Genomic DNA, 17,876 nt, shown 5'->3' with positions numbered 1-17,876 from the left:
TCTCTATGGTTTAATATGAATATTTGAACTAAAAATTTAACTATTTAATCTTTGGTTGAAAAAGTATATTTTTTTAATTGGAAATTCGTATTTATTTGGTAGAAATTATCTTTTTTGTTAAAAATTCATCATTTTGGTTTAATATTCATCTATTCTAGTTGAAGATTCATCATTTTAGTTGAAAATTAATCTTTTTTGCTAATAATTTCGATATCATTTTAACTGAAAATGTAACTGTTCCATTTGAATATTTGTTCATTTTATTTTTAAATTCATCTTTTTGGTTGAACATTAACTTTTTTAACTGAAAATTTAACTACTCTATTTTTCGTTGAAAATGTACATTTTGAGTTGTAAAATTCACGTATTTTATTGAAAATGTATCTTGTTTGTAGAAAGTAATATTGTATACTGAAAACACATAATTTTTGGTTTAATATTAAACCATTTCAGTTGAAGATTCATAATTTTACTTGAACACTCACATTTTTTGTTTAAAATTAATCTATTCCAGTCTAAGATTCATCATTTTCATTTAAAATGTAAAATGTGAAATCCTGTAAGATAACAAACTTTTTTTTTAGATATTTTCTGGATACTTTTTCGGTATATCTAAATTCTTCAAAAATATTTTTTAAATTTTTTAAAGAAACCTAGGAAGATTATATTTATATAACCTGAAAGCAAATAAACATGGAAACATAAAAAGTTATTTTTTATTTTATATTAAAGATTATTTTTCCTGCAAATTATAATTTTCCAAAGATTTGTTTTCTTGGCTGACAAATTTTTTTCAGTTGAAAATTCGTCTTTTTGGTTTAACATTATTTTTAAAAATTGGATAATTTTTAGTTTAATATAAAACTATTTCAGTTGAAGATTCATAATTTTACTTGAAAATTCACATTTTTTATTTAAAATTCATTTATTTCAGTTTAAGATTCATCATTTTCTTAAAATTCGTCAGTTTGGTTGAAAATATTTGTCTGTTTTAGTTCCCGTTTTTTTTTAGAAAATTAATCTTTGCAAATTAATCTTTTTGATTGAAAATTTAATTATTCGAATTAAATATTCATCATTTTAGCTAAAAATTATTTTTTTGGTTTTGAAGTTACACCCTTTTGTCAAAAATTGATCTTATTATTTTAAAATTATTCTTTTATAATTGAATATTTATTATTTTAGTTAATTTTTTTAACTGAAAATTTAACTATTCCATTTTTTGTTGAAAACTGATGTTTTTCAGTTAAAAGTTTAACTATTTGGTTGAAAATTTACCACTTTGGTTGAAACTTCAACCAAACTTCAACGTCAGGGAAATTTTTTCCAGAATTTGTATAATTTATTTATGGATTGTAATTATTTTGTAAGAATTGGCTAAATTTATTATCTAAATTGGTTTTTATCTTTTTGCTGCAGGTAAATCTCCGTTTTTCCCGAGCCTTGATGAGCAGGGTGGCAATCTTTTAGAGGATCCAACTGGCCAGTTGGATGGAGTCGGAGTTGGAGTGGGAGTAGGTGTTGGAGTTGGCATGAATGCTCCTCAAAATGTACCACTTTCATCTCCAAGCCGAAGCAGTCCTCACAGTCAAGGTAGCGAAACCGGCGAACGATTTTCCAGAAAAGTCTTCGTCGGAGGTCTGCCACCTGATATTGATGAAGGTAATTGTAATTTTTTTAACAATATTTTTTAGGGTGTCTCATGAGCCAGGAAATTAGGAAAAATTGAAGAAAAAAAAACCCGGGAATTTGATTTGGGATCGGGAACCTTTTTCTTCTATTACAAAAACTACTTTTATTTTACTTTTCTTTTATTGTTTAGTAGAGAAGCACTTAAGTTGTTTAATTGTTAATAACTGGGATTAGCAAATTTTTTGATTATTTAAGCGGATATTGCAAAACTAGTTCAAATGCCAATGCTTTTTTTAAATTGAAATAAAATTAAATATTCATAAGTATTTTACAAAGTTGGTACAAAAAGAGATTTGAAAATTCGAAGAAACCTCATTTTTAGGAAAATAATAACAACAGTAATAATAATAATAAAATGAATATGTATTTTAAATAATTCGCAGAAAAAATATCTTAAATTTCGTAACATTTTTCTTTAAATTTTAGGTATATGTTGCATCATGGAAGCACAATTTTTTATAATAATGGTGATAAGATGGTGCATTTTTATAAAAATGTAACTTTGTACTATCGCATGAAAATTGAAAAATCTTTATTATATCAAATTTGATTTAAATTTTGAAAATACATTGAAATGTACGCTACTTTTGCAATATTTTCTGAGAAAATAGCAAAATAACGTAGCAATTTCGAAATAAGAAATTTCAATTCTACAAATTTTGTTGAAGAAGAGAAAATTTAAATTCTAAATGATTCTTTAATAATAAATACAAAAATTATGGTCTGTTTCTGTTACAAGAAGAATAACTAATCATTTAAAATTTAGTTTAAAAAATTTTTTTAAGTAAATACAGATTTTTGACAATATTTAAAAATATATTAAAAAATATCAAATCATTTTCTAAAATTAGTTTTTTTATTTTCTATAATTTATTTTAAGAATTTATCCAAAAAGATATTATAGTCTGTCAAAATAGAATATGGAGGATTTTAAGGTAATTTTTTTAAGTTTGCACAATTTTTTCAAAATTTTAGAAAAAATTTGGATGATTTTAAAAAATATATACAAGTTTTGAAAAGATTACAAAAATAATTTAAAGTTTAAAAATATTTTATAAAACTTAGAACAAGATGTAATTTTTTGAAGATTTCCAAATGAAAGTTCAAAGCTTTTAAAAATTTTGAAAGGAATTTCAAAAGTGATTTTTTAGCTTGAAAAATTAATTTTAAGAGAATATTTAAAATAATTTTAATTAATTGAAAACAATTTCCGAAATTTTCAAAAAACCATAAGGAAGACTAATAAAATATTTGAAAATCTTTTCCAAGTTTTAAAAAGTCATAACATTTTTTTAAACTAGCTCAAGTTTTTCCTAAAATTTTGTAAAATCCTGTAAGATAACAAACTTTTTTTAGATATTTTCTAGATACTTTTTCGGTATATCTAAATTCTTCAAAAATATTTTTGAATTTTTTAGAGAAATCTAGAAAGATTATATTTATATAACCTTAAAGCTAATAAATACGCAAACTTAAAAAACTAATTTTTAATTTTATATTAAATATTATTTTTCCTAAAAATTATAATTTTCCAGCGATTTTTTTCTTGGTTGAAAAATCTTTTTTAGTTGAAACTTCAGCTTTTCGGTTTAAAAATTCATCTCTCAGTAGAAATTTCATCATTTTATTATTAAAATTGGAAATATGTGGATTAAAAAAAAGATTGGTTGAGGATTCAACTATATTCTTGAAATTTTTTTTTTTATGAATTCAAAGTTTTTTCATTTAAAATTCATCTTTTCAGATTAAAATATCAACTGTAATATTTTTCCTAAAAAATTAATCATTTTAGTTTAAAATTCGTATTTTCCGGCAGAAAATTCAACTATTTGGTTGAAAATTAAATTCTGGTATGTTTCTGTTCCAAAAAGAATAACTAATGATTTAAAATTTAGCTTAAAAAAAAATTTAAGTAAATGTAGATTTTTAACAATATTTAAAAATATATTTAAAAATTTCAAATGATTTTCTAAAATGCCGTAAAAGAATGTTTTGCAAGATTACAAAATTTTAGAAAAAATTTAAATAAGTTTAAGGGATATTTCGAAATTTTGAAAAGATGAAAAAAAAAAATTTTAAACTTAAAATAATTCCAAGGGATTTAAATAAATGTATGTTTGAAGAATTTCGAACAACAAATTTAGAAGCTTTTTAAGAATTTTGAAAAGTGTCAAGAGAATAATAAAATTGTGTTATGATTTCTGGGAAATTTTTTATTAACTTTTTATTTTCTATAATTTATTTTAAGAGTTTATCCAAAAAGATATTATAATCGGTCAAAATAGAATCTGGAGGATTTTAAGGTAATTTTTTTAAGTTTGCAAAATTTTTTCAAAATTGTAGAAAAAATGTGGATAATTAAAAAAATATATATATAAGTTTTGAAAAGATTACGATTTGTTTTCTTGGCTGAAAAATCTTTTTCAGTTGAAAATTCGTCTTTTTGGTTTAACATTATTTATTTAAAATTGGAAATGTGTGAATAAAAGAAAAATGGTTGAGGATTCAACTATATTCTTGAAAATTCTTTTTTTTTATGAATTCAAAGTTTTTTCATTTAAAATTCATCTCTTCAGATATTTTTCGTGAAAAATTTATCATTTTAGTTTAAAATTCGTATTTTCCAGCAGAAAATTCAACTATTTGATTGAAAATTAAATTGTCTGTTTCCAATTTAAAAATAATGCTGATCAGAAAAAATTTTACGAATTGAAAGTGGATTTCAAATAGAAAGTAAATAAACATTACATTTATAAAAATGTAAATTAAAAAAAGTATTTATGAGAAAACCTAGAGTTTCGTAAATAAATATTATATTCTTAATTTGTTGAGCCTGGAAATGAATAAAAGTTTAAAACTCTTAACAATCGAAATAATTTCTCTAATTGTAATTTTGTTAAAAGTTGCATAAAGAGTGAAATTAATTTTAAATTAGATTTCACGTAGTTATTATTTCTGTAATAGGATTTTTCTGAATGGCTTTCATTACTTCAAATCGTTTTTTTTTTTATATTAAATTAAATTTGTAATTTAATAAGAGTCGTGGTCGTTATAATGTCAAACATTTTGTCTTCAAAATTATTAATACACGATTTATTATTGAAATCGTCAATTTTTAATGGAAAAAAATGCATAATCCGATACTTTCACAATCAACCACAAAACTTTCTCAAAGCTCCTCAAACTTTAACTAGATGCACAGGTGTAAATTAAAGAGAAACTTTTCCCTGTGTGGCATTTTTTTATAATTTATAATATTCTTCTAAATGACAAAATATTTACTTCTTTATTTATAATATTATTAATTTGCAAAGATTGCATCATAGAATAATATACTGATCTGTAATGAAAAAAATTATGTGATAAAAAATTTAATGTATGAATTGTTATGATGATTTTTCATTTTTAAATTTGTTTACAGATGAGATCACAGCCAGTTTTCGCCGCTTTGGGCCATTAGTCGTTGATTGGCCACACAAAGCTGAAAGCAAATCCTATTTTCCACCAAAGGGCTACGCTTTTCTCCTATTTCAGGTACAAACTATTATTAGCATTATATAATTAATTGCATTTATTTACAAAATTATATTTCTATCATGAAGTTCGTAATTTTAATTAAAATACAATTTGCATTGAATCCGATTCAATATTTTTTGAAATAGATTTGATTTCAATTTGAAATTAAATCATTTTAAATCCTAATTTTAATTCCCCTTTTTTTATTTTTTTTCGGTTAAATGCGAACTAAATTAATAGAGCTGAATAAGGAAATAAAACCATTTTTTATTGAAAATTAATTCTTTTTAATTTGAAAGCTTACTATTATGTTTTTGGTTGAGGATTCAACTTTGTGTTTAAAAAATTTGATTATTTGGTAGCAAATTTTATTCTTTTGTTGAAAATTCGTTTTTTGAGTTGAAAAGTCAACTAGTTTGAAGAAAAAAAACAGCTATTTTCTTGGAAATTTATTCAATTAATTTGTTAAAAATTTGTCTTTTTTGGTTGACATGTTGACTATTGCATTTTTATTTAAGAGTATATTATTTTTGCGTTCCCAAATTCAACTGTTTTTGTTTAATACTTATTTTTTCGGATAAAAAATTGTTCTTTTTAGATTGAAAACTCATCTTTGGTAAAAAAAATATAAATATTTGATTGAAAATTAGCCTTTCTGTTGATTATTTATAATTTCGGGTTGAAGATCCAACTGTTTTGTAAAAAATTTGCCTTTTTAGTTTGAAAATTCCAAAATTTGGATGCATTTTTTTTCTATTAACTGAAAAATCTTTTTTATGTGGAAATTTGTCTTTTTAGTTTGAAAATTAATCTTGTTGGTAAAAATTCAACTCTATGGTTAAAAATTTATCTGTTTGGATGAGGATTCAATTATTTTGTTGAAAATTATTCTTCATTGGTAAAATTTGACTGTTAAAAAATTTTTTTTTTAATTGAAAATTGAAGTATTTTTGGATTCAAGTATCAAATGTTACATTTTTCGTTCAGAATTCATCTTTATTGTTGAGAATTCATATTAGTTTGAAATTAAACTATACACCTAGTTTAAAGTTCAACTACTTTCTAAAAAAACTATTTTTTTTTTGTCGAAAAATAATTTTTTAAGCTAATAGTTAATTGGTAGAAAACTCATGTATTTTGTTAATTTTTTTGTGGTTAATTAATATTCTTAGTTCTAAATTCATCTTTTTGGGTTCGATTTTTTTAAATTTATATTTTTTCTAAACTCATATTTTCTGTTTGGGTAGAATGAAGATTTTTAAAAATTTAAAAATGAAGTCTTTTTTGGTTGAAATATCAACTACTACGTTTTTCCTTTAAAATTTTTGTTTTTGTGAATGAATAATTTAATACTTGATTAAATGTTAAACTCTCCTGTTAACAATTATTTTTTTGTTTAATATTCATAATTTTAATTAAAAACTTATCACTTTCGTTAAAAAAACGAGATATTTGGTTAAAATTCGTGTTTTTGTTTGGCTGAAAATAATTTGTTTACTGAAAATACAACTATTTGAGCTTAAACTATAACTGTTTCGTTGAAAATTGGTTGTTTTTTGTTAAAAATTAATTTTGAACTGATTTTAGAAAATGTCAAAAAAGAATATTTTGCAAAATTACAAAATTTTAGAAAAAATGTAAATAAGTTTAATTTTGAATTTTGATTAAAAAATAATTTTAATTCAAAACTGATCACTTTGGTTGAAACACGAGATATTTTGTTAAAAATTCAGTATTTTTTTCACTAAAAATATTTTTTTTTACTGAAAATATAACTATTCCAGTTGAAATCATACCTATTTTGTTGAAAATTGGTTGTTTTTTGCTAAAAATTAATTATGAACTAAAGATTTTTTTAGTTAAAATTACATCACTTTGTTTGAAAATGTAACTTTTTTTCAAAATTAGTTTTTTTCATTAAATATTCTTTTTAGCTGAGAATTTAACCATTAAATTTTTGGTGGAAAATTTACCTTTTTTAGTTGAAAATTGATGTACTTTGTTAAAAATGTATGTTTTTCCGTAGAAATTAATTTTCTTGGTTTAAAATTAATTTTCGTTTGCTAAAAACTCTCTTTCTGATTGAAAATTCAACAATTACTATTAAAGATTAATTGTTTTAGTTAAGAATTTATCTTTTTGGCTTAAAAATTTAGCTATTCCGTAGAAAATTCATATATTTTGTTGGAAATTCGTATTTTTTTTGTAGAAAATTAGTCTTCTGGTTTGAAAATTAATGATTGTTGTTAAAAATAAAACTACTTGATTGCCAGTTAAACTCTGTTGCTAAAAATGCCTTTTTTTGGTTAAAATTTCGTCTATTCCAGTTGAAGTTTCGTCATTCAAGTTAAAAATTTATAACTGGTTGATACTTTTCAAAATAAAAAATTAATTTTATTAAACTGAAAATGAATCTTTTTAGTCGAAGAAAATTCACTTGTTTGGTTAAAAATTCATCTATCTTGTTAAAAATACAATATTTTAAACTTAAAAATGAAAACTTGTTTGAATTATTGTTCAAATTCATGGACTTTCAGGACGATACAAAAAAATAAGTACTTATGTTTTTAGTATTATTTAATTATTGATAAATTGATGGTGCAAATATATTTAAGAATATCTTGTAATATAATTTTTTAGAGCTTTCTAAATTAAATATAAATTGAATCCCTAGAAACTGAGAAAAAAGCCATTATTTATAGTAAACTCACGGAACTGTATACATATTCTGAGTCAATAGTTTCACAAAATGCGAAATATTTTAATAGCTCCTTACTATAAAAAATTATACCTGAAAAAAACTTTTACCTTGGAAAAAAGCTAGAGTTTAAAAGGAATTTCTTTCGAAGATTTGAGTAGACACCCCTGTGTAGGTTTCACGTTCAACTATTTGGTTGAAAATTCAACTTTTTTTTTCAAAAATCGTCTCTTTTGTATGGAAATTTGAACTTTTTAGTTATGAATGCAACTTTTTGTTGAAAAATAAACTATTTCGTTGAATATAGATTCTATTATTCCCCTATGTTCATTTTTAAAAAATCACCCTATTGTCCTCCCTTTTTAGAGAGCATCTTGAACTCTAAGTCTGTAATTTTTCAATTTTTTAATTCTATAAGCCTAAAAAAAAAGAACCTTTAGATTTGAAGGGGTTGAATTATTGTAAAGTTTGATTCGTGACATTAAAAGGATAATTTCGATTCTCCAGGACGAGAGTTCGGTGCAGCAATTGATTGACGCGTGCATTCAGGACGACGACAAGCTCTATTTGTGCGTGAGTTCGCCCACAATCAAGGACAAACCTGTGCAGATCCGACCTTGGCGTTTGAGCGATGCAGACTTTGTTCTTGATGCATCAATGCCGCTTGATCCACGAAAAACCGTTTTTGTCGGCGGCGTACCGCGGCCTCTGAAAGCTGTTGAACTCGCGATGATAATGGACCGATTGTACGGAGGTGTCTGTTATGCCGGTATCGACACCGACCCGGAACTCAAGTATCCCAAGGGTGCCGGCAGAGTGGCTTTCAGCAATCAGCAAAGTTACATTGCAGCCATTTCCGCACGATTTGTGCAATTGCAGCACGGTGATATTGACAAGAGGGTGAGTAGTCTTTTACCCTTTTTTTATTTTTATATTTTATTTCGCCCCATCACCTCATTTTTCTTATTAGAAAAATTAGGATAAGTCTCGTCAGCCCCATCTGGCATCTTCAAATTATGAGAGTAATTTTCTTGAAAAAGAGCAGTGAATTTCAATTCATTTTAATAAAAAGATTAGCAACCTGAAAAACTGGGAAATTTCGTTGAATTTTTCACTAGAACCTTGACTTTGAATTTTTCCTTTGCTTTTGAAAGAGTTATTTTTATTGAAATGTAAAAAGTAATTTAAAGCGTAAGTCGGTTGTGAAAGAAATATCTCGTTTAGAAGAAATCTTGGTGCTGAACAGTTTTTTCAAAATTTAAGAAATTTAAATTAGACCAAAATCCAAATTAAAAATCCCATTTAACGTCTAACAATCAAATTTATGCAAAATCCTGTTAAATAAAACAAGAATCCAACGGCCAAATTTGTACCACAACGAATAAACAAAAACCATAAATCCTAGCGTAATCTAAAACAAAAAACAAATAAAATTTTTGGACAAAAATAAAAAAAAATTTGTCCAAAAATTTTATTTGTTTTTTGGTTTTTTTTTTAGATTACAATAGGATTTTTGGTTTTTGTTTATTCGTTGTGGTCCAAATTTAGTCGTTGGATTCTTGTTTTATTTAACAGGATTTTGCATCAGTTTTTTTTTTATTTAACAAGATGTAATTTATCTTTTGTTGATTACAGAATAAATTACGAGATTTCAGGGCACTTAATTCTTCACGTATTTTTTTTTTAAATTTCTTCTCTAATATAAAATGTGTAACCCATTAACGACCAAGCAATAATTACCAAACAATAATTAGATAATGTTTTTATGTGAGCTAAATTCGAATCCGTGGTCAAAATTAAACATGGCGGTTTTTGTATACAAAAATAGTAAAAAATGTTTGATTTTCTATTTTTATAATTTTTGCTTTCAGGCATAAAACGCTTTAATATCTTAAAATTTCTTCAACCATCGATGCACAAAATTCTTAAAGTTTAAAAAAATTTTATATGCATGTTTTTTCTTCCACAATGGCGGACAAAATGCAAAAATGTTCCAAAAAGTGGTTTTTTCCATCATCTTTGTTTTTCAAAAAAACTTGAAAATTTAAAAAAAAGTTCCATGGAATAAAAATGTCTTAGAATTAGTCAAAGAATATTCTTGAATTTTTTCAGATTTTTTGAAAAATCAAAAAATATTTCTAAAAAATCTGAAAAAATTCTGAGAAAAACAACGATGATGGAAAAAAAACAGTTTTTGGGACATTTTTGCATTTTGTCCGTGATTTTGAAAGAAAAAACATATATATAAATTTTCTGCTAAAGTTTAAGAATTTTGTGCGCCGATCGTTGAAGAAATTTTCAGATATTAACGCGTTATATGACTGAAAAAAATTATTAAAATCAAAAATTTTTCACTATTTTTGTATGTAAAAACCGCCATATTTAATTTTGATGTCAAAATATTCGAATTTTGACGACGAATTCGAATTTAGCTCACCAAAAAACATAAGGAACAGTACTTTTGATCTATTTATTGTTTTGTTATAACCATAAATATTGCGGTCAAACTCATGTTATAAAATTGATAGCTTCGGTCGTTAATGGGTTAAGTATACATTTTTTTTGTGATATTCAATTTAGAAATTATGAAGATTACTTGAAAATTTCGATCTTAATTTCATTTTGAGTATACACATGATTTTTGAAAAGTTTACAAAATAATCCTAAAGATTTTACAATGTTTGGAAATAATTCAAAGCTTTTATAATATTTAAAGGGATTTTGAAAATTCAAAAAAAAATTTTGCTGATTTCAAAGACTCAAAAAGGATTTTAAAGATTTCAGAAAAAATTAGAATATTTCAAAAAGATTTTTAATCTTTCAAAATATTTAAAGGTTTTTTAATATTAAAAAAAGATGTCAAAGATTTAAAAACATTTCAAAGATTTTAAACGATTTCAACTTTTTTTTAATTTCAAAATATTCTACAAAGATTTCAAATTATTATAAGGATTTAAAAAGGGTACAATAGAACAGATTTCAAATATATTAAACTATTACAAAAGGATTCAATAAATTTGAGGAGATTTCAAAATATTTGGATGATTTTGAACAAAGACAAAATATTTGAAATATTTTATGAAGATTTGAAAATATTTGGAAACATTTCAAATAATCCAAAAGAATTTCAAAACAAAAATTTGTAATATTTCGGTGAATCAAATAAAAATAAAAGATTAAGAAAAACACCAAAAATTGGTATTTTAAAACAAAAATCATTATATTTTGAACAAGATTTTAATTCTTTAAAAAATTTTAGATTATGCTAGTTTTTTTTTGTCAACGGAAATAATTATTTTGTGTAAAAAAATAGGTTTTAAAGAGGATTTACAATTTTTAACAATTTCAGGTTATGTGAGCGTTTTATACCAAAAATTGTTAATTTAAAACAAAAATCATTTTAGTTTGAACTAGATTGCGTTTTGCACTAAAAATTGGTAAATTTGCTACAAGAATCATTATTATTCAAATAATATTTTTAATTTTTAAACAATTTTAGATTATTTTTAGTATTTTTCGCAGAGAATTGGCATTTGTAATTTAAAAAATCAGAATTCAAAGAAGATTCACAGCTTTCAAGAATTGCAGCTTTTGTTAGTATTTTACACCGAAAATTGGGATTTCTAAACAAAGATTAGTATAGTTTGTAGAAGATTGTATTAAATTTTTTTCCAGAAAGTTGGTTTTTTAAACAGAAAAATTATTAGATTTGACAGGTTTATATTTTTTACAATTTAAGGTTTCGTTGTAGTGTTTTACGCAAAAAATTGGCAATTTCAAACCAAACTCATTATAAATTTGAACAAGCTTTAGAAGTTGAATTTATAAAAAAAAAAAATTGATTGTCAAAGAAGATTCACAACTTTAATCATTTTAGGTTATATTAGCTTTTTTTTTACCAAAAATTGATATTTTAAAACAAAAATTATTATCATGTGAACAATATTTAGACTCTTAAAAATTTTAGAATATTTTTGTGTTTTTTTGTGTGTGTGTCTGAAATGAGTATTTTTAATAAAAAATAAAAAAGTTTCGAAGAAAATTCTTAAATTCGTTTTTTTCGTGTTTTACGCTACCAAATCTTAATTTAAAATAAAAATCATTATATAATTTGAACAAGACTTACAATTCTGAAGATTTTTTTGCCATCTTACGTAAGTGGTTATCTTACAAACTTATTAATATTTTTAATAAAAAAATCTATTACATTTCAAAGAATATTTGCAAGTTTGAACAATTTAAGCTGTCATTTTACATAGAAAATTTTTATTTTCAAAAAAAATTGTTATAATTTGAACAAGATTCAGAATCTTTAAAAAGAAAAATTATATTTCAAAATGTTAATATTTTTCGTCCGAAATTGATATTATTAATAAAAAATGCAACGGTTCGATTGTCTATATATTTTCCAAAAATTTGTTTAATAATTCTAAAGTTAACACATCAATTTTCATCAAATATCAAAAATATTCTCCTTAATTTTCTATTATTTTAGATAATAGATACTATAAATGACTACAATTTTCTATTAATATTAATTTAATTTTTGTATGTAAAAATTGCGTGATACACCAAAAAATAATCGGGCGCCTGTTTTTTTTTTTCTACTTTACTATAAGATTTCTGGTTTATATTGAATTTAAATTCACATTTCTTCCCAATATTTTGAAATAAAACCAAGAATCCAGCAAACGAAAGATGATAATTTTTTCCTAAAAAATAAAAGAAAAAAAATGTTTTTTTTTTGGTCAAAAATTTAAAAAGCGGTTGTCAGGTTGTCGTTGTTTTGTTGCTGTTCGTGCCTACTCGAATATTTTTTATTTTACTAAAAAAAACCTTCCTTGATATTATTTTTTACAAATGTTTTTTTTTATTGTGTTTTGATAATAGTAAACATAAAAAAATGAAATAAATTTAAAGAAAGAGAAGAAAAGGGATTTGGTTTGTCGCCTTCTCATTTTTCTTTCCTCTTTTTCTATTTTTATCCCAAAAATACACTTTTCTTTTTTAGAAAAAAATTGTCATCTTTTTTTAAAAATATTTTTATAAGAAAATTCTGTAGCGGTTATCCAAATTTGATCGTTGAATTCTTGGTTTTATTTTCAGGAATTCTTTACATTAATTTGATTTTATGGCACATTATAAATGGGAGTTTAAATTTGATTTTAATTCTCAGTTAAATTTCTCCAATTTTAATTATTATTCTTGTACTATTTTTTGCTAAGAAAATTTGTTCTAATCTTGAATATTGATAGGTCGAAGTCAAGCCGTACGTCCTGGACGATCAGATGTGCGACGAATGCCAAGGTCAACGCTGCGGCGGAAAATTCGCTCCCTTCTTCTGCGCCAATGTCACCTGCCTACAGGTATAATCAATATATTATTTTTACTCGCTAAGAATACCGTCTCTTTTTTTTCAAGAAAATCTTTTCCTCGATAATATTCTTTTTATTTATTTCAAGGCAGGTTTTTTTTTTTAAAAGGAAAAATGATGAAAAATTATCAGAAATATCATTGCGTTCCGAGTAAAATGACATTTTCTCGAAAGTCATTAAAATGCGTCAAATCGCGGCATTTTATTAAAGTTATTTAGCTATTTTTTAATTTATTTTCAACGAGAGTAATTCAAGGCTGATGATTTTTCTTGAGATATGTTTAATTGTTGATTACGTAAATGAGAAACGTCTAGTCGTTTATCTGTAGCCCTCCAGCAGTGTTTGTTTTGTTTTACGAAATCGGCCTTGTTTACGATTTAAACCAATTGAATGATGAGCCTTTTTTTAAAAACAATTTTTAATAATTTTACAAATATTATCTGATATTAAAAAAAATAAATTTTTAATAATTTGCAAATTTCTGAAGACTTCAGAAAGATTTCATTGAAATTTCAAATATGTCGGATAGATTTACAAGATTTCACAAAGACTTTAATTATTTCATGGAAATTTTCGATATATTTCAAAGATTGCACAATGATTTCAATAAATTCACAAATATTAGAAAATATTTTGCAAAGATTTTGTGTAGATTTAAAAGATTTTTCGTAGAGGTCAATGATTTCCCAAAGATTTCAATCATTTTGACAAATATTACCAAATATTTCAAAAATATGTTAAATATTGCGCAAATATTTCACAAATATTTAGGGTAAATTAAAAATATTTCACAGAGGCATAAATTATTTTTTAATGATTTCACAAAAATTTCAAAGTTTTACAAAGATTTCACAAATATTTAAATGATTTCCCAAGTATTATAAATGTTTCGCACAGATTTCAAATATTTCGAAAGATTTCAGAAGGAATTCACAAAGATTTAAAAAAATTTACAAAGCTTTCAAAAATATTTCATAGTTTTCTAAATATTTGAAGAATTTCACAAATATTATAAAATATTTCAAAAACGTTGGAAATATTTTGCAAAGATTTTGGATATTTTTAAAACATTTCACAAAGACTTGAATGATTTTACAAAGATTTCGAAAAATTTGAAAATATATCAACTACTTCAAAAATATTTTCAATGGATTTCAATGATTTCTCAAAAATTTTGTAGAGATTTTGAATATTTTGCAAAATTTTTAAATATTTCTAAAGAGTTTAGAAAGATTTCACAAATAATTAATTAATTTCCCAAATATTTGTAATATTTCGTAAAGATTTGAAGAACTGCACAAATATTATCAAATATTTCAAAAATATTAGAAATGTTTCGCAAAGATTTTGTATATTTTAAAAAGATTTCACAAAGACTTCAATGATTTCGCGATTATTTGAAAAATTCCCCAAAAAATATGTCATATGCTTTAAAAATATTTTTAATTGATTTCAATGATTTCTGAAAGATTTCGTAAAGATTTTGAATATTTTGCAAAGATTTCAAATATTTCCAAAGATTGATGAAAGATTTTTAAAAAGTCACAAAGCTTTCAATAATATTTTGAAGTTTTCTAAAGATTTCACAAATATTTAATTGATTTCTCAAATTTTTACATATTTCGCAAAGATTTCAACAATTTCAAAAATATGTCTAATACTTCGAAAATGTTTTTAATGGATTTCAATGATTTCTCAAAGATTTCGTGAAGATTTAAATTATTTCGCAAAGATTTAAAATGTTTATAAAGATTTCACAAAGATTTAAAAAAATCGACAAAGCTCTTTAAAAATATTTGAAAGTTTTCCAAAAATTTCACAAAGATTTATTAAAATATCAGATATTTCGCAAAGATTTAAAGAATTTCACAAGTATTCTCAAATATTTCAAAAATGTTTCAACTATTTCACAATTATTTCAAAGATTTTGCAAAGATCTCAGTTAGTTTAAAAATAATAAACTAAGATTTCAATGATTTTGCAAATAGAAATATATCTAATACTTCAAAAATATTTTCAAAAGGTTTAAAATATTTGAAATATGTGACAAAGTTTTCAAATGTTTCGTAAATTTTTGATAGATTTAAAAGATTTTACAAAGACATAAATAATTTCGCAAAATTTCAACAATTTGACAAAGATTATCAAATATTTCTAATATTTAAAAAAATTTAAATTATTTTCTAAACATTTTAAATATTTCGCAAAGATTTTGCCTAGGTTTAAAAGAGTTTACTACGGCATGAATGATTTCATAAATATTTCAGTGACTTCCGAAAGATTTCGTAAAGTTTAAAGATATGTCGTAAAGATTTCGAATTGATTAAAAAGATGTCATAAATATTCAAATAATTTTTTTAAAATTTCAATAATTTCAAAAATATTATAAAATATTTGAAATATTTCGGAAAGATTTAAAAGATTTCAATGATTTTCCAAAGATTTCAAGAATATTGTCAAATGTTAATAAAATATTTAATATATTTTGCAAGACTTTTTAATACATTAAAAACATTTCACACATTTCAATGATTTCTCGAAGATTTCAACAACTTCACAAATATTTCGAAATATTTTAGTGGTCTACCAAAGATTTAAAAGTTTTTTTTTTTATATAAAGATCTCAAATATTTGACAAAGAATTCCGTTAGTTTAAAAATATTTCACAAAGACTTAAATTATTTCCCAAAGATTTCAACCATTTAAAAAATATAGCAAATATTTCAAAAATATAATAAATATTTTATCAAGATTTCAATGATTTTCCTAAGATATCACAAATATTTGAAAGGGTTTTTCAAATATTTCGCATAAATTAAAAATATTTCACAAAACCATAAATGATTTTTCAATGAGCTTACAAAAATTTCAGAGACCTTTCAAAAATATTTCAAAAGTTTCCCAAATATTTTAAATATTTCGCAAAGATTTAGGATAATTTAAAAAGATTTCATAATGACTTGAATTTTTTTCGCAAAGATTTTAACATTTTCAAAAATATTTTGCAATGATTTTTGATAGTTTAAAAATATTTAAAGTATTTCTAAAAGACTTCGGATAGATTAAAAAGATTTCTCAGATTTCAATCATTTCAAAAACATTCTCAAATATTTATAATATATTAAAAATCTTTCGCAAAGATTTTCAAAGATTTCAATCATTTAAAAAATATGATTAAATATTAATAAAATATTTGAAATATTTTGCAAAGATTTTCAAAGATATCGCAAAGATTTTAAAAGGTTTTGCAAAGATATCGGATGGATTTAAAAGCTTTCAATCATTTCAATAACATTGTCAAATTTAAAAAAAAAAATTGAAATTTCAATGATTTTACAAAGACTTTAATCATTTCAAAAATGTTATCAAATATTTATAAAATATTTGAAATATTAGAGAGAGATTTCCAAAGTTTTTAAATATTTCATAAGGATTTCGGATAGATTTAAACAATTTCAATGATTTTCCAAATATTTCAGTCATTTCAAAAACATTGTCAAATATTTTTAAAAAAATTGAGATTTCAATGATTTTTTGAAGACTTCAGTTACTTCAAAAATATTATCAAATATTTACAAAATATTTGAAAGATTTCCAAAGATTTGAATTATTTTATAAGGATTTCGGATAAATTTAAACAATTTCTATGATTTTGCAAATATTTCAATAATTTCAAAAACATTGTCAAATATTTAAAAAATATTCTAAATATTTTATCAAGCTTTCAATGATTTCCCAAAAAGGTCAAACATTTCACAAACATTTCAAATATTCCGTAAAGTTTCCGGATTGATTTAAAAGATTTAACTAAGATTTAAATAATTTCAAAAATATTATAAAATATTTGAAATATTTTGCAAAGATTTCAAAAGATCTCAAAAAGATTGTAAAGGTTTTGCAAAGTTTTCGTCTAGATTAAAAAACTTTCACAGAATTGAATGATTTCCTCAAGATTTACAAGATTTACCTAATATTTCAAAATTATTATAAAATATTTGAAATAATTTGCAAAGATTTCAAAATATATCAAAAAGATTGTAAAGGTTTTGCAAAGGTTTCTTCTAGATTTAAAAACTTTCACAGACTGGAATGATTTCCTCAAGATTTAAAAGATTTAACTAATATTTCAAAAATATTATAAAACATTTCCCAAAGATTGTAAAGGTTTTGCAAATATTTCGTCTAGATTTAAAAAATTTCACAGATTACAATTATTTCCTCAAAATTTAAAAGATTTAACTAAGATTTCATTAATTTCAAAAATATTATATAATATTTCAAATATTTCCCAAAGGTTTCAAAAGATATCAAAAAGATAGTAAAGGTTTTGCAAAGTTTTCGTCTAGATTTAGAAACTTTCACAGAATTGAATGATTTCCTCAAGATTTAAGAGATTTAACTAATATTTCAAAAATATTATAAAATATTTGCAATATTTTGCAAAGATTTCAAAAGATATCAAAAAGATTGTAAAGGTTTTGCAAAGGTTTCTTCTAGATTTAAAAACTTTCACAGACTTGAATGATTTCCTTAAGATTTAAAAGATTTAACTAATATTTCAAGAATATTATAAAATATTTCCCAAAAATTTCAAA

At 23.0% G+C, this 17,876-nt stretch overlaps 1 protein-coding gene across 1 annotated transcript in view; it reads left to right on the top strand.

The window, feature by feature from the left end:
- Positions 1-17,876, top strand: part of LOC117167388 (cytoplasmic polyadenylation element-binding protein 2) — a 692,172-nt gene that overhangs the window by 663,300 nt on the left and 10,996 nt on the right. The window contains exons 5-8 of the mRNA XM_033352277.1: positions 1,420-1,662; positions 5,114-5,226; positions 8,414-8,806; positions 13,162-13,272. Of these exons, the coding sequence (XP_033208168.1) occupies positions 1,420-1,662; positions 5,114-5,226; positions 8,414-8,806; positions 13,162-13,272 (860 nt within the window). The remainder of the gene's footprint in view (positions 1-1,419; positions 1,663-5,113; positions 5,227-8,413; positions 8,807-13,161; positions 13,273-17,876) is intronic.

Source organism: Belonocnema kinseyi, chromosome 2 (assembly GCF_010883055.1).
Source record: "Belonocnema kinseyi isolate 2016_QV_RU_SX_M_011 chromosome 2, B_treatae_v1, whole genome shotgun sequence".
In the NCBI taxonomy this organism is placed as follows: Eukaryota; Metazoa; Arthropoda; class Insecta; order Hymenoptera; family Cynipidae; genus Belonocnema; species Belonocnema kinseyi.
This window is presented reverse-complemented; position numbering and strand designations above follow the sequence as displayed.